Source organism: Buteo buteo, chromosome 7, assembly GCF_964188355.1.
Source record: "Buteo buteo chromosome 7, bButBut1.hap1.1, whole genome shotgun sequence".
In the NCBI taxonomy this organism is placed as follows: Eukaryota; Metazoa; Chordata; class Aves; order Accipitriformes; family Accipitridae; genus Buteo; species Buteo buteo.
Genome location: NC_134177.1, coordinates 14,785,942 through 14,806,608, shown reverse-complemented (window position 1 = coordinate 14,806,608; position 20,667 = coordinate 14,785,942). Strand labels below are relative to the sequence as shown.

General features: G+C 35.5%; 1 protein-coding gene across 4 annotated transcripts in view; it reads right to left on the bottom strand.

Annotated features, from left to right (window-relative positions):
• Window positions 1-20,667, bottom strand: part of OPA1 (OPA1 mitochondrial dynamin like GTPase) — a 59,493-nt gene that overhangs the window by 27,668 nt on the left and 11,158 nt on the right. For 2 of the 4 annotated variants that reach the window (XM_075031651.1, XM_075031652.1), the window contains 17 exons: window positions 18,606-18,716; window positions 14,293-14,346; window positions 11,437-11,541; window positions 10,368-10,454; window positions 9,335-9,448; window positions 8,927-9,007; window positions 8,459-8,533; window positions 8,061-8,132; window positions 7,810-7,909; window positions 7,151-7,281; window positions 6,546-6,618; window positions 6,381-6,453; window positions 5,485-5,600; window positions 4,806-4,870; window positions 4,139-4,215; window positions 1,152-1,317; window positions 459-611 (listed from right to left, as the gene is read on the bottom strand). In XM_075031651.1, the coding sequence (XP_074887752.1) occupies window positions 459-611; window positions 1,152-1,317; window positions 4,139-4,215; window positions 4,806-4,870; window positions 5,485-5,600; window positions 6,381-6,453; window positions 6,546-6,618; window positions 7,151-7,281; window positions 7,810-7,909; window positions 8,061-8,132; window positions 8,459-8,533; window positions 8,927-9,007; window positions 9,335-9,448; window positions 10,368-10,454; window positions 11,437-11,541; window positions 14,293-14,346; window positions 18,606-18,716 (1,653 nt within the window). The remainder of the gene's footprint in view (window positions 1-458; window positions 612-1,151; window positions 1,318-4,138; window positions 4,216-4,805; window positions 4,871-5,484; window positions 5,601-6,380; window positions 6,454-6,545; window positions 6,619-7,150; window positions 7,282-7,809; window positions 7,910-8,060; window positions 8,133-8,458; window positions 8,534-8,926; window positions 9,008-9,334; window positions 9,449-10,367; window positions 10,455-11,436; window positions 11,542-14,292; window positions 14,347-18,605; window positions 18,717-20,667) is intronic. The other 2 variants (XM_075031653.1, XM_075031654.1) reach the window with 1 other exon arrangement.

Sequence of the window (20,667 nt, the reverse complement as noted above, 5' to 3'; positions counted from 1 at the left end):
TCTATTTTCTTGTGCCTTTGAGTCTTTTCTACATCCTAGCATAAATAACGTAAAAAATACAACAAACAATATGAAATCCCTCCAGATTACAGAATCTATAAAGATGGTAATGAAACACTGTTATTTTGTGTGGCTATACTTTACAGAACAAATAGATGATGTTAAACAATTCTCACAAGGCTGTCCTTGGGCAGCCAGAGGATTATGGAGGACTTTTTCCTGAACCAACAAAACCAATTTTATTAGATGTTATTTAGGGCAATAATTAACAAGAGGTAATAATAAAATGAATTGAGAATCACTGAATTAAAACATTATATAGACAAGGAGAGATGGACAAATCTCCCTATCATTTTATGATTACATTGAAAGAATGTTAAAATACTGAATAAGCAACTTCAGTAAAAAGATTTCAACAGCACTTAGTCAACAATGCAAAAAAACCCACTACATTTTACCAGGCTATCCTCCGCTCTCTCATTCCATTTATGTCGTTTAATACTTTCTTCTTTGACAGCTTGTTTCAGTTTATCAAAGATATCGTCATGCTCTTTTCCTTTTTGTTCTGTCATGAAACGGGAAAATTCTTCTTGCAAAGTCTCCCAAGCCACCTAGAAAGTTAGTAAACAATGCCTACTGAAATGGACCATATATATATGCACCAGCTGGTAAAGGAACATTTATGACAATTCCTGCAAGTATGAAAAGTTGCATACTTTCTGAAAACAACATACAAGCATAAGAGCAAGTCATTGACCTTTTCCTTTGCTGCCTTATCCATTACTAATAAAGTCAAAATTAAACACTTTGCTATGTTGTAGCAAATTGAATTCTGTTAAACTTGCATATATCTATTAAATATGAATATACCTAGCTTGAAGGGTTTGTTTAACTTCTTAAAAGGAGGGGTTTTTTTGGTGTTTAATAAGGAAAATTCACCAGAAGAGCTAATACAACGTTCCTGCTGTATACGCTTCTCAACATCAAGCTCTTGCTAGCCTTTTCTGACACGTAAGCTTGTTAGAAGAACTACAGTCAGCCCTTCAAACCATCACCTGACTTCTCTGGAGCTATGCTTTCATTTCAATAGGCTTTGTACAGGTTTTTGTTTTTTTTTTTTAAAATATTTTTTATAATAACTAAATTCTCACCTCTACTGCTTTATTAGGCAGTTGCTTGTCAGTCCACTGCTTCAGTTTGATGTCCACAGTGGTGTTAAATGTCCCTGAGTTCATAGTCTGTGCTGCTGGGAGGTATATATTCTCAATCACATGAGTAGATACCCTTTCCCATAAAGTTTTCTGAAGAATCTCCTCCCTAAAATGGAAGTTGTAACACATATGATAACTTCTAATACAAAAGTGTCTAACAGGTATGCATACAATTTGTTAGAAACACTGAGAAAACAAGACTACAGAACACAGGAAGTACTCCTTAACATCAGGACACGACTTCAACCAAAATCTACTTGGAACAAAGGACACAAATACACAATGTTTTCAGCAGCAAAGACAGCTTCAGAAGTTGGCCTCTGCAACTCTTATGGCTGCCACTGCACTGCACAACAGTCCCTTGCAGCCTTTAATTATACCAGTATAATAATCATGTACAGCTGTGTGTGCATATGCATGGCAGGTGAGGGAACGACAAGGGGGCGGACTGTAAAGCATTGAAATGATTTGACTAAAAAGTCTGCACTCCCAAAAAAGCATGTGGGTTTTGTTTCTGTAGTATTCCGATTTGTTTGTTGGAACATGCTGTAGTTTTCCATCTGTGATTTTCATTGATTGTTCCCAGATTTGATAAACAATGAAGCAAGTTGAGAAGTCCAACCTTTTACAAAAATGTGTATTGACATTCATTTACAAATGTGCCTCGACACTATAAAACTAAGCACCACTTTCCTATTTATGATGTGTTTCAAGAAGTAACAATGGAAACAATCTAAGTTTAACCTTTTTAAATTACAATAAACTTACTCAGGAAACTTTGCAGCTGCAGTGAGACAACTCAGCTGAGCCAGTGTGACATGCAGCCAGTACCCACAGAGGCAGTCATGCTCCTTCTGCTCTTGCCAGAGTCTCCAGTACAGGTTGTGGGTTTCTTGCAGATTAATTTTATGCTAGCTCAGCATGCTAAATCAGTTTACCAACAGGTCATATGAATGCCAGATTTGGTAGAATGGTGAGAGCTAAGAGCCAAAGTATAAAAACTGCCTTTTTTTGGTGGTATCTGACTATCCAATTCACTCAAGCTCTTTTCTTCCAAATGGGCTGAAGTTCAGGACACAAGCCTCATCCCTGATAATGCCCCTACTCTAATGGGCCATCTGTGGACAAAGACTGAAGAACTTCTCATAAATATCAATTATCCCCCCATTTCAACAGCAGCATAATTGAAAATTTCTCTTCTGTGTTTAAAGCCTCCTTTGAGATTTAAAAATTTTGAAGCTGTCCTTCTGACATACCAGTATAAATGGGGATCAAAGCCACTAGTTTTTCTACTGTTGAAGCAGATCTTTGGCATATTTAGGGTAGTAAAAGTATTTATACAAAATTAAAAGGAACTCAAGCACTTAAATGTTGAAAGAATTCACTAGAAATAAAAACTAATATTGCCACCAGTACAAAACGTTTTCCTTAAAAAGCTTTGTTCAAAATAGGATGATTTGGATAGTGTTCGGACAAAAATCAGTTATTGATCATTCTTGATCACCGTGAAAAGAACTGGGGAAGTGACAAATCAATTTCACTTACAGGGTGTGCTGGAAACCATCTGTTATGGATTTTACCACTTACAAATGCACTGTAGAAGGGCAGTCCTCCAATTAAGAGCAAATGCAATCTCATTCCTTCTTTACTGACATGTCAATAAAAATACACTTTTGCTTTGCTTAATCCAATCAAACTTAATTGGAAGGAATGGAAATTTTAACAGGATAGACACATTTGCATTCATCAAATGCACTGCTGTTTTTAGGCTGCATGAAATGGCTAACAGAAGCCCTTTTTCATGACTTAGGTTTCCCGTTATACTTTATAGCTCATTAAGTGTTATAAAACTAGAATCACTCCTACATTTTAACTTTCAAAAGAAATGCACAGAAACATTCATGTCATGCACCCACCCGATCCACAACATAAAAGAGGCAGATAAGACATGAGCCAGGGTACTTCAGCATCTATTACACAGCGAACAGCAACAAACATCAAAGTGGCAAATGAGCATTGCATTTGGACTAGAACATAACTTCAGACTAATATACTGCCTACAACACCTCTGAACACATCTACATACCCAGAATTATTCTAATGTCATTAAGAATCAGACATTTCATCTTGGGTTTCTAATCTATGACCAAGTAACAGTTCATTCAGGTCACTGAAGGCAAAGGCATTAAAGAAATCTTTTATTTGTGGTTCTCAGTTGTGGTACAGGCCATCATCAAGTAATTCTTTACATTGGCTATTCTCCTCTCAGCCTGCATCTACAGTGGCTTTACTATGCAGTGATGCTACACTGTTAAAATACTTAGGCTAAGTGCTCTCTCTCACACCTCTGTCTGCCTTAAAAAGAAGGACAGCGTAGTACGGTGCTACCTGGTTGAGGCTACCAAGGAGATCCACATGCAGGATGAAATTCTCAAACATCCAGATCAGCTCTTTTTAGAGCCAGGAATTACATAATCTTTCAACTTCCAAATCTCTGATTCACAGAGATAAACTTTTTTCCAAGGTCATATATATTATCTTGATATGAACAACAATAATCCCCAAACATCAAGTTAAGAGGAGTTACTGATTAATACTTCAAATGAACATCTGAAAATACCTTTAGTATGACTGTTCCTTTTAATTTTTGAGGAATATCTATTGTTCATTATAGTGTATAAAAACAGAACAAACCACAAACTGACATCATATAATTTTTGTCGAGGGATTATACAAGTATTTGCTGAATCAGAATAATAAACAAACAGACTACTTCCACAGGGACAAAGGACATAATAATACATTGTCCTAAGAAAAACAGTTCTTATTTATATCCAAGAATTTTGTTTACTAAAACTCTTTGTATTTTAAAGACAAACTTCTGCTAGTTAATTAAAAAAAAGGAAAAAAGAAAAAAATTACCATACCAGTGCTTTGGCGTGACCTGAGTCAAACTTATGACTTCATCAAGAATCTCATTCTTTGCTTTTTCGAATAGTTCATTCTATGCAAAAGGAAAAATATGGAATAGTAAGATTTTAAGTATAGTTTGATCACGTTTCCATACAAAAAGTAAAAAAACAAAACCTTTTTCCTTATGGCCTTTAAGCCTAAAATGATACCTTCTGGTCATGTTCTGGACAATGTATGTGCTTGTCATAAGCTACTCTGGTTTACCATACATCTTCCCACCCATCTCCTGCACGCCTCTGGCCAGGCATGGCATTTGAATATTCAGGATCTCTACAAAAGAACTAGAGAATGGGATCATAATTGTTTTGTTATTCTGTCTGAAAGACCAGGGAACGTAACTTCTCTTTGCCAGTTCTATCATGTTCACAAAGAAACACGGACCTACTCCTGCGGGCAAGTTAACTGTATACTAGAAGAGTGAAGGACTTGTTAAGTGTTGAAGTATCACAATTTTGAAGGATGCTATTTCATAAAACATAATATTACACTGTCCTCACATTTTAAAATGTCAGTACTTTATGTTAACTTTAAGAAACCTTTACAAATTAGATTAAATGGCATAAATTTTAATCCATAATCAACACTTTGTAGCACACAAATTAAAGCAGTCATGTAATTTACCCTGTCAAGCTCTCGCAACCGGGGGTAATTGTTCTTCCATTCAGTCTCAAGATTGAAACGTGTGGCTGCAAAAATCAGAAACAAGGCCTTAATTTTTTTAATTGTCTATATGCACTTCAAGACTATCTTAAAAGTTTAGTAGCTCCTAAACTTGCCACAAATCTTGCTTATGACAAACCCTCCAAGAACATAAAGCGCCTCTGCAAATGAGCAAAGTTTTTTGCTGTCTATGCTCAGGTATTCTGTTTGCAAATTACAGGATTCATGCATTGAAAAAATGTAGTGGAAAGAGAGCCATTCAGCTTCCAGCTCTGTGCAAGTCAGCCCTGCCCTGGCTGAGCAGATGGTGTCTTTATATAGGAAACCATTTCAAACAACATCTGAATCCAGTGGAAGGACTGTGTTTTGCCCACAAAAAACCCTGGATTTTTTTCTTCATACTTATTTATTCCCTTGGCTTTTAGAGCAAGCGGGTCCTTCATACCATGAATTATTTTTTTAATGTGTTTTTGTAAATATTAACTGAGGCAATTACCAATTCATGAGAAATGTTGATCATATAAAATACATAAAACACAACTGCCCAAGCATGCTGGCAAAATAGTATTATATGTGTGTGCAGGAATGAACTGTTTAACAGCAAGCTGCTATTTCACTTGGTTTTTGAAAAGATGTTTACCTTTAAATGCATCTGCTTGTTGCTCCACAGACTCTCTCACCATTTTCCAAAAGCAATCTGACACAGCAAGACTTAAGTTCTTTGTTGTTACCTGGTGTGCCTTCAGCATACATGTCCTGCAAAGAAAGATAGCTAGAGGAAATTCTTCTATGCATACCCATGCTTTCTGGCCCACATTTTCTCCTCACAAGAATAAAGCTCTGCTTTTTATAGCAGAGAAGCAGAGAATAACATGTCAATGTGGACCTAACCCAAATTCCAATCTCTTCCTCCAAAATATTAAATGCAGATAATCATCAAAGCAAGAGGAAGAAAAAAAACCCCAACAAAACGAGCAAATAAAAAACCCCACCACAAATAAATTTTTATTCTACAGCTTGCAGTGCAGGTACTGCAGTCCCAAAGACCATGCAGCTTGCTTTCCTGAGAAATACAAGCCTGTGAAATCAAAACTCTGCTCAATGAACTTCCAGCAGAACACACAAGCTAACCTTTTGAATACAACATCCTTGTCATAGCAAGATGACTGATATTTAGAGGCACTACAACTCATATTTGGGCTGCATTCACTCCTCCCAGGTGTATAAAGTGCCTAGACGTACACTGGGAACTTAGTTCTTCTAGAGCCAATGAAGACACACAGAAACCTCTGAAGAGAGGCTCAGAACTGCAGTGGAATCAATTGCTGCCTGAAAATTCCTGTCTCTCTCCATTGACTTACAGTAAGCATTAGTAAACCAGGCTAACTTGGTCATCTCAACAAGATACTTAATTTAAGCAGATTAAATCTCAAAAAGTATTTCCACACTGCAATTGTTTTTTTAAGTTCAACAAGAAAAACTGATGCTAGCATTTACACAGGCTCATTTTAGTAAAAGGAATAAATAGCAACATACTTTAACAGCTTTGAATTTTGAAAAAATTCCTCTTCATATTCTTTAATAGATTCAATACTTTCACTGCTGTTGCCTGGAGAAAGAAAAAGAGTGCTGCAACAGTTCCATTTAGACAGTTTTCTCTGCTATCAAGGAGAAAATAAGCAGAACCAGAACTCTCTTTACCTTTTCCAGTAACAACTGCAAAATAACCCAAAGCTTTCATTGGGAAGAGTTTGCCTTCAATTATTTGCTGGATCTATGAAAATAAAGGATTAAAAAAAAAATGTGGTTAACTTTGCACATAGGCATTCTTTCCTTCAGCAGTTTTAAAACCAGATCTAATTCTATCTATGCAGACTACTATAAGAAGCAGTTTGTCATGGGACTATGAATTCTACTGATATTTAAAAGAAAAAAAAATGATAAAGGCATAAAACAAATAAGACATAACATAGCAAAAGACAAACAAAGTGAAAAAGCCTATCCCAGAATATCCTAAAGCCTTCTCAGGAAATGGAACTCGCTCAGGTCACTTGCATGAAAGGAACCGGTATTATAGCAAGCTGTAGTCAAGCTTTTTTTTAGATCATTAAAAGCAAAGCCTGAGAGAGATGAAAACAACCACTCAACCCCCCCCCCCCCCCCAATCATCACACTGAATACAGAAATAAGCACTCAAAAACATGTAGAACAGGTAGATGAGGTCCAATATTTCTGAGAGCATCTCAAGTATTTTTCCATGTGTGACTTTAGCCATCACAATGTGAGAAAAAAAAGTGTCAACTCACCCTGCTTGGGCTAGCCACGTTTTTCTCAGCAAGATCAACTTTAGTCAACACAAAAATTGTCCTTTTTCCTTGGGGATCCATTTGGCTGACTAAGTCTGTGACAATACTGCGTTCTGCATCCACTGATCCGTCTAAAATAAACAAAACCAAAGTTATATTTTGGGGACTATAATCTAACATGCAGTACTGAAGATATAGTAAGCACCAAATAAGTTTTATGTTACAACTTAAAATCAGTAAAATTACACTTATATTCAATTTTTGGGTACACACAGTGAAGATCTGCTTTATTCCCAGTATCATTAAAAAAAATTAGTTTCTTGTAGTTGTACAAGTTTTGAACAAGCACCAGCTTGCTCAAAATATTAAACTCTATTATTGTCTGTTGCCTCCAAAAACACTTTTGAAGAAATCTTGAATTTTGTCACCACCATTTTTAATGGCAAAAAACCTCTTAGCAAAAGTTGCTTTTTGCCACAAATAACAAAGGTGCTTTAATTTATAAATACACATTCCACAGCATGCTGTTTTGTACACTATATAAATTACCACAAATGGAAAAAAAAAAATAATCAGGAGAGTCCCCAGAATAACATAAGAATCACAATTAAAAAATAAAAAAATCCTGCCAGGTGGATAACCATCTAGACTCTTATTACCTTGAATACAAAGGATGATGGCATTAGGATTCTGCATGTAGGCCTTGCTGATGCTAAAGATAGTTTCCTTCGTATCTGGAGCCATACCTGATGTCACAGTCTTTAATATATATATGGAGATATATATTTAAAGGAAAAAAGAAAATAGAAAGATGTAAAAAAAGAAAAACAACAGCTAATGTTCTCACCAATACCACTACCTCACTTACATCTCTTAAAGATTTTTTAAAATTTATTTATTGCATACTTACACTAATGACTCCAGGTAAATCAACCAATACCATTCTCTGCAAACCAGGACCTTTCACACTTAAGGAGATGGTCTGTGAAGTAAAATTGAAATTAAAGGTTTATACACACCCACTTTGTATGTAATGACATACACAAACACACGTATACAAAATTATATAAATGCATATTTACACAAACATAGGCTTTAAACCAGCAACAGCCTATAATTTTAAGAGAGAAGTACAATTTTATATGCACGTACTTGTGACATAAAACTGACTTTTAACAGTCCAAATACACTCTGTAGAGTGCAAAATATTAAGTATACACAAACTGTATTCACCAGTCTCCTATTTTAAAAATACTCATGGAAGACATACATGTACAAGTATTTGCCACTAAATATTTGATGTCTTACCTCAGTGCTAACTGTGCACCCTTCTTTCACACTATTTCTCATTCTGATTTCTATTTCATGTCTCAAAGCTGCAAGCTGTTTTGAGAAGAGCAAAATATAAAACTCCTTATAATCGTGATAGAAGAAAAATCACCAACATAAAAAAAGTTTACTTAGGGATTAAGATCTCTCTTTGTAAATACTACCTCATATGCATGTCGAATAACTAAGTCTGGTAACTGAGGCACTAAATGACAGATTACCTGTAGGCCCCTGCATAGTCCAAAAAATGTCTTGGCACAAGAGCTCCTCCTACATTTTATCCACTTCAGTGCCAGCCAAAAACACCCTAAAAGATAATTTAATAACTAATATAATGCCTTGCCCCACTAAACATATTTCACTCTAAACAGGGGCTAACAGCTCAAAGACACAAATTTTTTCAGAGAATTAATAAAAGTCACATTAACTTCCAGTCTTTACACTTACATCCTCTTCCTTGGTCAGATCAAACTCCCGAGAGCTGTCTTTGAATAAAGCCACATGGTGGGGACCTTCACTAAGGGTTACCTAAACGGTAAAAGTCTTATATGAGAATGTATGGTAAAAACACAGAGAAACATGAGAGGTACACAGCATATGTACACTTCCCACTGCAGACATACAAGTATATGTAATGCTCGTTTAACACAGGACTACTTATGGTAGGAATTACTACTACTCTGATAGTATATGTGGATCATATATAGGCCTGCAGAAGTTTTGTCATTGACTGCAACAACTCACTTGCTTAGATGCTGTTTTATAAACAAATGTTCACTTATACTTCAATTAACGGCATAATCAGAGGGACAAGAATATGGCAAATGCTGATTCAGAGATTATGATGTTTCTTACCTTAACAGGGGAACGTGTCATCATCTCCCCAGACCCTCGAGGGAATATGCGGGCTTGGGCAATCATTTCTAACACACTGGTTTTTCCGGCACTTTGATCTCCAACCACGACCACCTATAGTGAAAGTTTAAACAGCCACTGGCTTTCAGCAGGACAGTTTGGAAGCTTAGACAAAGGCTGACTAAAAAGACGTCAATCTGTATCAACACTGGCTGTATTATGTTTGACAATAAATGCATTGGTTTAAATATGGAATCTTTGAAGGAACGCTAACTTTTAGTCATGCAGAAAAATTGACTTGTGCTTAAGACAGCACAGTTCACAAAGCGCCCTGAGGGCCTAACCTGCCAGGCCACCTAGTGAAGAGAGGGAGGCCTTGCTGTTCTCATGGCAGGCAGGTCTTCTCTCCTTGTACAAAATCCTTTCAGCAGGCGAAACACTAACGACTACTCCTCTGGTAGATGCTGCTGCTGCCCGGAGAAGGCTGAGTTCTGACGTAGGTCCTGCCATTTCCCCATTTGAGTGGCTTCCTACAGAAGCCACCAGCACTACAGGCGGTTGGTTGTGCAAGCAGGAAGCACCCCTGGCTCTCCCCTGCACCAGCAGTCAGGCTAGCCAAATTCTCGTGCTCCCCCCTCCAACCGCAGCACTGCTGAGGGGAGTTAGCTGGGGCACCATACCTTCTCAGCAACACTGGTACGCACTGGGAAACATCAGCCATTTCACAATGCTGAGAAGGCTGGGGTGCCCAGACTGAAACCCTTTAAAATGGAAGGCTGAGCACAGCAGCAATATCTGTATCTAGATAGGGTTTTATCTACAAGCTAAGGCAGACTTAACATAGTTACATTGGTTATTCTCAAAATTCTCTTCTTGCATTTAAAACGGAGAACACGTCTTAAGCAAAAACCCTGGAGTTACAAGAAAATAGCCTAGCACTAGCTCGGGATTATCGTGGAGTACAATTAAATGTTCTATTCAATTATAAGACTGGTGTTTCAGCAAAAAAACCTTGAATTTTTCATCTACTTACACGAGGTAGGTGATCTTGAGTGTTATAACTGGCATCATAATCAGACAAGATGTCGAGTACTTCAGAATACATATCAATCAAGGATTTCTACAAAAAAAAAATAGAAAACAGCCAATTAACAGAACAAAGATTGATTTCAGACTACTTCATCTGTATATTCTGTAAACTCATCTGTAAAAATGTGTTTATTCTCTCCTGATGGTTTGAAACCTAAATGGTCTATATTGCAGCACAGATCTCTGTTTTATGAGGTACAATAGCAAGTAAAGTCATCCTTTGCCTTCTGTGGATGAAAATACTACAGCTGCAGACGCATCTCGCTGAAAAAGCAAAATGAGAGCTCTTACATACAGCGTAAGAGAGCAACAGTGCTCAGACTTCGCAGTTTCCAAGTTAAGAAGCTGAACTGAGTTTCTTCCATTAAACATTTAGACTTAAATTTTCAGCTTGATGAACAGTAAGCATTAACAAGGGCACAGAGCTATCAACCTCATTCTGTACAAATAAGAACTCCTTATCTTCCAGTTCCCAGAGGAAAGAGGAAGATCCATATTGGTCAGCAAGTGACACAGAGACAGGCAGAAAACATCTATTTTTAGAATGCTGAGGATGTTGGCAGACAAAAGCAAAAGCTTAATTAGTTCAAACTCCCTGAATTTATACAGGGCCATTAAAAGATGTTTCCTGACCCCGTAACTATATTCCTACCAAACTCAGTAAGACCCATTACAAAGCACAAAGGTATCAGATTGTGTGTGTAAGAAGAGTTGGAAGCACATTTATTAGCAAATACAGTGAAGCTACATCAAAAAACCCAATCCACATTTCCCACTTAGGTAAGTTATTTAGTTAGACCTGGTAACCCCTTTGTGCTTCTCAGCTGAAACCATTTCCAAAAGTTATATAGTTCAAAAAAAAAGGATGTATAAAAGCCTAACATGTCAAAAAATTAGCATAGATATAACAAATGTTAGAAGTTCATATATGAATTAACAAATACAGTTTAGAATAGCATCATGGAAAATATGGCATAATTACATTTCTATGCTGATTTGTAACACGTAAGTACCTTTAACTTCCTCTGATGAATTCCCTTGTCATCTCTTTGCAGTACCAATTTTCTTAATTCTTTGTTCTCCTTCTCTAATCGCTCAAGCATTCTTTGGTATTTGAGCTACAGAAGAGTGGTACAAATATACTCTTGTAATTATGGAAATAGTACACTCACGTGAGCAAAATTTTACCTATGAAAAATATATTACCCTTCAGGCAAGTCTTTCAAAAACATAGAAACCTTTGTGGTTGCTACAGTTTATTGAAAATACAAGGTCATCAAGAGAAGACTGTTAGATCTGCACACACACCACACCCCCCCCGCCCACCCCAGCAACACAACACCTTTGCTTCAAATGTTTTAATAAGACCACAATGTTCAAACTCGGGTATACATAAATCAATCTTTAAGCATCTTATGCAAGCATCATTTTCAAAGGAGCTACATGTATGCAGTCAGACAGAAATCAGCATCAGTGGGAACTGGCTGTTCAATCAGAAAGATCACAGGGCTTAAATGTGAATTTGCAAGCCTAGTTTAGACCCTTTCTTCAGTATACAACTTCAGTTCAAGAAACAACTGTACCAGCTCAGTCCTGTTTAGAAGGAGATTATGGTAGTCCTCTGAAGATGAGACATGAATGAAATTTTGATACCTACTCTGAAAATTGTTTCCTACGATGTGGAAATGTATTGGCCTGAGTGTACTTTTAAGATCATATTTCAAGCTGTTATTAAAAAAAGGCAAGTAATAAATGCTTTCAAAACTAGCAAATATAGAAAGAGGTTACAAACCCCCGTATCAAAACAATGTGGCTGAGCCAAAGAGCCAATCAATTTAGAAGCCTATAGATACAACAAAGGATTAACTGTGCATTAACTTCAGAAAAATAAGCAAGCAAACCAAAGTAATTACTAATATGACTAATATGCATCATTCCTGAAAAAAGTCTAGCTTAAAAAAAAAAACTAGTTCTGCCTTGCTAATTAAGGAGATTAAAATTTTGTCAGAATGAGTTTTGGTGAAGTTCAACTCAATTAATGTGACAGGAAGGAGTCCCACCTTATACCACACTTGCATTGAAAAGCCCCATTAAGGTGCAACACATGAAACCCTTACGAGTTTGCTGTAAGGCAACACGCCTACAAGGAAAAAGTGTTGCTGTCTAAACAAGAACTGTAAATTATATAACTGAGGAATCATGGTTCCTGCTCTGTAAGGACTGCCTAAGGGATGAAATACTTCTTTGTAAACCAGATCTGCAGCTGCACACTGTATTGCCCAATATTATGAAACCTACCCCCTAGAAGGGCTGGAAATGTTCCTTGGTTGAGCTGATGCAGGGAATTCTTAAATTATCTACTGAATGCAAGACCAAATTTCAGAGAACATTAAAACAATTTTATTTTTGTGACTTTGTTCTTAAATAATGTATGCTCATATGTATTTGCATCCTTGATAGAAGATACTAGATTTAGTACTATTTTAACCTTGTCAGGTTGTACGTGTAAGTCTTATGTAAGGGGAACAAAGTAACATGTATGTATTCACTATATACAGAAATACATATTAAAAAAATGGGCTTTCCAAATGTCTGTTATTGAACTCCTAGGTGCTCTGAAGTGAGGCTATGCACTTTTTAAAAGGCCAGTTTGAAAAGCAGTGATCCTAAAGCTGATCCCTGCAGATCTCTTCCTTTCCCGCCAGCTAATAAAGCAGGCTTCTCTTTAACAGAAGTAACAAAAGGAAATACTGAAAACAGGATTTCACTTGCAAAAGCACAACTTCTGTCAGACTATATTAAATTACAACTGAACTAGATGGAAGACATTCAGAAATTGAAAGTGGCTTGGGTTTTGTGAAGCAACTTTTTTAAGAAACATATATTAAAAAATCCTACCAATAGCTGTCATTATTGTTCAAATTTTCACTTTCTGATTTTTTTTTAAAGGACATCACTCTGAATGGCACCACCCTCTTCAGCTTCTTAAAGGGATTAAATGTTCTCTTAAATCCCAAAGGGAGGGCAGAGAAAAAGCTTTTAATGTGCCCATAGCAATTTTCATATCAAATAGTCCAATCATAGAAACAGCTTTAATTGAAAGAACTGCTTACTGCTTCACAAAACAGATTTTGATTAAGACTGCATGGCTTACATACAACTCTAGCATCATACCTGCAATCATTTTTCTTGATGGGAGAAAACAAAAAAGATACTTTGGTTCTCTTGAATGCCACTGTACTATAACCTGAATATCTCATCCCACATATCCCATAAGATGTCTATTTTTCCTCTTCAACCTCTGATGTTTGGTCAGCAAATGCACTTAAAAGCTTCTTTACTAGAAATATTTCCTAGATTAAGGGATTAAAATGTAACTCCTTAATAAGTAAACTCATTTCCTTTCTGCAACAAATGTGCCATTTAAACATGGAAGATATCACAGATGTATTTAGTAGCATTGAAATTATAAAAGAGAACTGTAGAATGTCAGGATTAAAGTTAGTATGCATGACAAGTTAAAACTGGAATATCACCATTGTATTTATGTAACACTCTTGGGCTAACTTTACATTTCAGGACTATATAGCATTGAAGGCAAGGAAGGTATTTTGGGAAAGTATGATTACACATTTGCCCTATTCTTACCCTTCCCTCTTGCATTCCATCAGTCGCTATCAGAGAAAGAACAGATCAGACTGACCTTTGGTCTGTGCCAACAGAGTCAACTCTGTGTTGATAAACTCAAAGATTGGAAAAACCACTGCATTTTTACCAAACATCTTATATCTCAGGTATGCTTTTGTCTAGTAAATCTGAGTCTGCTGCATGTAAATCTTTACTCAAGACATCAGTAACTCAGAAGTTACCTGAGTGCGTAAAAGTTCTTCTTGAAGTTGATCAACCTTCTCTTTGTCAGAAACCTACAAAGAAAAATAATCATGGCTACTAACATATTGTTTAGTTTATCCACTGCAAGTAACCAAATCACAAACAGAAAGTTTCATTCCACATAAGAAAACTGACTTTACATGCATTTTAAAGCAAGTAAATTCTTCAATTAGCATTTGAGATTTAATGCTGATGGAAAGTTCCATCTGCAACAGGAGGTTCACATAAAAAAAAAAAAAAAAAAGGTCTGATTTCCAGTACATGCAAATGCAAAAATTAACCCTTCAAGACTTCATATTAGGAAAGTGGGCTTAGGGAAAAGCAAACTCTGTATGTTGCTCAGAGTTTTCTGGCCACTGCCCTAAATGTAATTTTAGTGGTCAAATTCTCAGGATCTCGTATGTTCATTTCCTGAATCAGCACAATCTTCATGGGATACAATCACTAAAACACCTGCTTGCTACAGAAATTACTTTCAGGTGAGTATTCACTATTTCTGAATCTTCAAGGAGATTCTTATTTTATATTTGTTTTTCTGAATTATAATCCTAAACATGCATGCACAACTTCATAAATTGTAGTTTGTCAGTCTTGATGGGCTATTTTAAAATTATTTTAAATTATTTAAATTACATTAAAAACTGGAAAAATTAGGATATTATAATACAAAACATTTTGAAATTCAAGGCATAAACGTAATAAGATCAGGCAATTAGAGCCATTCTTAGTCAAATATTCTTAAAATACGTTCGTCAAGATGTAATAAACAGTTGTTCAAAACAATCCCTTTTTAATAACACAAAGACAAAAGCGTAAATGGTGCAATACAAATTCAAATGATGTAAATATTTACAAACAACAAAACTAATGGCTGACTGGTGAAATACTAAATTTAGAAAAAATTATAATCAAAACAATCACTGAAAGAATGATATAAGTAAAAGCTTCAATATTTAAATAAAGCTCATGTAAGAAAGCTCATGTGACATTTACAACTCAAGTTAGCTTCAGATCAGAAAAAGCATATTATCTAACATGCAGAGGACAGCTGTCATTTAGACACAAATCAATTTAGTTACTATAATTTCACACCAGTTGTTACAGATTAAACAAGAAAAAAAATCCACAGTTGTTCATAGTGTTTGTATTATTTAGCTATTAAACCTGTAATATACAGAATTGTGCCTGCACTTTCTAGGCAGCAATCCAAGGTAACACTTCCATCTATATCCAATTATTTTCTTATTCATAAACAGCAAAGAAGAAGTGCTGTAAATTGACTTCCTTTTCACTTCTGTTAATTAGTTCAGTGATAGCAAAACTGCATCAGAAACAGGGTTAGTTTACCACACAGACAACTTGATGCATGCAGCCACAAGGTGATATATGTAAATGTTTATTTACATATACACACACTTTAACCACCTCAGAGACATAAGGGGAAAATAAAAATAGAAGGGCAAAGAGAATGGTGTGGAGAGTCAGAAGCAGCAAGAAAATAAAGGAAAGAAAAGGAAAACAAAGTGTTTCCATGTGCTGCAGATTTTCAAAGCAATTAACATTTTCCCACTCTCTGCTCTTAAGCAAGCTGTTCCTGAGAGTACTTCTGGGGCCTTGATGCATCTCTGAAGAACATACTTACAGACAGATTACTTCTAACCACAAGAGCACCGTCTTTTACATACAGTGTACTTATGTTAAACACAGTAAGCAAAAATATTGCACACAGCTACATGTTGCAAGATCTGAAGCAAAGAATTATCTAGCACTAGATGATTAATTCTAAACAAGGACAATTAGGTAAGTTAAGACAAAAATAACAAACAGCTCTAGAATGATGCATATGCTTCAGCATTTGGTTCAGGTGTGCTTTGAATGTTAGTACATACAGTATTTTGAACATATAATTCATAATATTGCTAACAATTTTTAAGTTGCCAATAAAAGCTAAAACTATCATAACAATCTGAAGTACTAACAGTCACATATGACTAATCTATGATCTATAATTTCTACTCACAAAGAAACCCCCCAGCTATTAAAATATCTCTATACAGGCACATTAATATTTGTTTAATCCAGTTCAGCATTGTTTGTACATCAAGATTCCTCCTTCTTTCCCCATTGCAGCCACAAAGTTATAAGAAAAGAGAACTGTAGAGCCATTTTTAATCAAGGGTTCCTGCACACAAAGATGCAGATACCTGTTTACTAAGATTACCAGAAGCTCCTTATGGAGTTACTCATTTTGCACAGTGGTTGCTTTCCAATAACCTTTGTTACACATTGTATAAAATAAGTATGTGCCTCTGAAAATTCAGTACCTCTGAAACCACAGTTACTGATTTTGTATATTCTCTAACCAGACTATAAATAATTCTAATTGATCATCTACAGAACTACAATGATTTCCAGTAATACGAATGAAAATATTAAGGCCCAGGCAAAATGCATGTAAGAAGCAGCCATGCACAGTGCAGCTAGACAAGACTAATCAATTTTACTGTTAAATATTTATCAAAAGGCTGACAAAAAAAAAATCAACAGGAAACAATTATATTTTTTGTTTTGATACCCTCTCCTGATTGTGAGATTGTTCTTTCTATTATCAAATTTACAACTGAATTAGATTTAATATTGAGAAATTAAAACAGAACATAGGCAAGTAAATTGGGCAACAGAACTTCCAAGAATGGAAATTAAATGTTCATGTTCTCTAGTAGACAGGCAAGCAAGCCAACTCAGTCAAAAAATAAACAAGGTTAGTTTATACCCTTATTTCAATGACTGTAACAATTTTTTCTTCCAAAGGAGAATTTGGATCAACGATTGGAATGTTTAACTTATATCCTCATATCAAAATATTAAAGAAAATAGTTTACCATCTCTGTCATTTCAAGCAAAAAGATTAGCAAGACAAACAAGACACATTCCTTGTCATTAGGCATATATGCCAAACATCACACTTGAATGCTAAATTAAAACTTTTTATATGCAAGGGCAGTTAAGACTTTCGACACTCAGAAAACACAGAGTACCTGCCTTGGAGGACAGGGTAACATTTACAAAGATAGCCATTGCAGCTATTTCACAGCTTGGGAATTGTAGAATTAGTTGCAAGAAAGTACTAACAAGGTGGAAATTCAATCAGAAACAGATGTAATATCAAGCTCTTTTTTTTTTCCTGATTGCATTTATTAGGCTGACAAATTTTTATATATCAAATATTGTATTGCCTTTCCAGTAATTTTTATGTCTTCACACATTTCCTTATAAACTTCAAGCTACTATTCCATACTCCAGCTCTTTCAATAAACTGTATATAATCTGACAGAGGCTGAAGGAGTTACCATGCTACTATAGTTTCAGAGAACAGTGATTTCCTCTGTTGATGGACTAAAAAGCATGACAATTGCAGCTACGCAATTATGTCTAAAAGTTTAATTCACATTTAATGTCTTCCTCTTTCTGTGACAGTCATCTTCAGAGGTACAGAAGATTAAGTTCTGTATCCAGTGCTCAATTCCAAAGCTGTCGAAAAATATGAGTAATCAGAAAGGCTTTTTTGGGGACACAGAAGCAGCCAACAAAGCAGTGTGGTTAAGAATTACAGGTTGTAACAGATTAAACAACTAAAATATCCCAATTTAGGAAGGACTTCCAATTCATCTCAGCCATATAATAATGAATAAAATGATCAGAGCTTAAATTAACTAAGTAAAGTGATGTGCATATGTTCAACAACCACAGCATATAAGTATAAACTGTGCTTTGAGAGGGAAAACAAAGGAATACCTTGGATGAATATACAGTAGAGACTGTATTAGCAGTATTTAATTGTCTGTGCAAAATTGTTTCTAAGGAGCTGCTGTCATTTTCAGATTGGTAACAGTACAAAGCATGAAAAAATGTTTCCAGATACACATTGCCTGTAAATAGCTATACTCTTATAAGATAGAGCTACCGTTAGCAAGCAACAGTAAACAGACTTGATATTTATTCACATACTTTCCTTAAATGCCTTTTTAATGTATGAACTTTAAATAACAGTTTTTATAGAGGCAGAGAACATACAATTTCAAAGTGACACAATGTACCTGTTCTGCTTTTAACACCATGCTTTAAATGCAACTTGGTTAAACTGAAACAAGACTATACATCTGTAGTGAAGTTGGCTGTAATAATTATTTGGGCTCATGATTTAATTCGTTAGATTTTTCCAACTCAAATGCAGAAGGCTGAAGTATTTGATTAGTGTGAATACAGTACATACTGTCCCTTAAGCCATCACCTTTCGCTTCTGCTGGGAAGAGCCCATGTTATATTGGCCAGCGGCTCTGCGTGTTTCCTCTTCGTGCTGCTGGATTTGTTGTTGTAACAGAATGAGTTCACCAAGCAGGCCCTGCCGTGAGTTTGTAATAAAAAGGAGAGGAAAAATTTGGGGTGTAAGGAGAACAAAGTTAAACCAAAGGGCATGACAAAGACAGATGAAAAACAGGTATGAATGGGTCAGTTCAAACAAAAGTGAAATTTCATTAGCAAGATCTCTTGCTAACTAGCTGGGAGTGGATATAGCCAGCAAAACCATGTATTTTGCAAATCCAGGTAGAACAAAACAATAAACATTAACCTACATTTTATAATTATATTCAACTTTAACTAAGCATCTAAATCTTAAAAAAAAATTCAACTATCCTGGCTTTAAAATATTCTCAAAGGTTTCAGGATTTCATTTCAATTATTCATACCAGAAGTTCTTAAGTATCAGCAGTTTTTCACAACTTAACCGTGCACGTATTTAAAGAGAGTGTTTTGGATATTCTATATAAAATTGTGCACGACAGCTGTTTTGGATATTCTATACAAAGTTGTGCACGACAGCTTGTTAGTTGTATGAAAGTTCTCATTTTGTTCTTATTCCCAGCAACTCAGTTTATAGAAAGATTACTTTGCCTGCTACTTAACTTCCTCAAGCTAGGAGAAGCAAAATAGTTTCTAGAGCATAAAGAAAGAAAAAGCCCCCTCCACTTCTGCAACACACCGCAGTTTGAATTCATGCTGTCATAATCCTTCCTAATCACTTCAAAATCCCTGCAACTCTATGCTTATTCCTTTACTTATTCAGCATTTCCATGAAGCTTAGTTTTCTTCTGTTCTCCCTCCACACCAAATATTATTGTAATGGCAAGCTGTCTTTCAAGATTGGTTTAGAGTTACTATGCCAGCATCTACTGGAACTTCATGTACAATTTATTTCAGAGAGTGTAGGCAAAAGTATTAATGAACTATTTAAATAAAGCTCTTAAAAAAAATACTACTACATCTTCTTCTAAGAAAACATTCAGTGAAATGAAAGGTTTCAAAAATGCACTTCAGGAAAACAAACCCTGAAATAGAACTTCGGTGTAAGAATTTAAGACATCTACCATCAAGTTATACATTTGTTGCATGAAAAAACACACACAGGCATGTACACATAAGGATAAACAACACAGGAGAGAAAGGATAAAAGAGGAGAGACAATCAAATGACCAAATACAAACATTTGTTAAATAGTGATTTGTATAACATTTCAAGAACAGAAAAATATTCACACTTGTATTTTACTGAATCACTTCAAGATTTAATAAATCTCTATATTGCCAGACCAGCAAACACATTAGAGCTGCGCCAAGAATTCAGGCAAAACAAAAGATGTCATTTCTATATAGCAGCAAGGAGAGATAACCCCACAACTACACTTAGTATTAGAGGAACAATAATAGTATTTTGCCATTTCACAAACAAGGAAACTCTCAATATGACCTGACACACTCCTTTTAAACATTATGCTATCAGTCAAGAAAATAAAAGAAAAAACACTGAACAAAACCTGCCATGAAGGCCTTTCAGCATTTAAACAGGAACTGTAACAAATGTTTGAAGTCACCAAAAGTATTTAATGTGCAGCTGCTTTCTAAGACATCTGGTCCATGTGACTTGCTCCACAGTAAAGTATGAAAAACCCTTTTCAACTACAGTTGCCCCACTTAATAAAATATTCAAGTAAAAAATACAGTGATTTAAAAGGCTTCTCAATAACACTTTCTTCTTTGTATATATCAGGCAATAGTCTTATTTTCTATTTCTTACTTTATAGGTTTGAATTAAAAAAAACCCAAAAACAACCAAAACACAAAAAAAACCCAAACAAACCTTAAATAGCAAAGAACTATACACACAACACCCAGGCTGGTATGAACCAGGACACAAACAAAAAAATTTACATCTCTCTGTCATTGGACACTATCACTGTTCCTCCCCCCCCCATATCAATCATTCCAGTGTAAAACTGTTGTTTGTTTTTTTTAAAG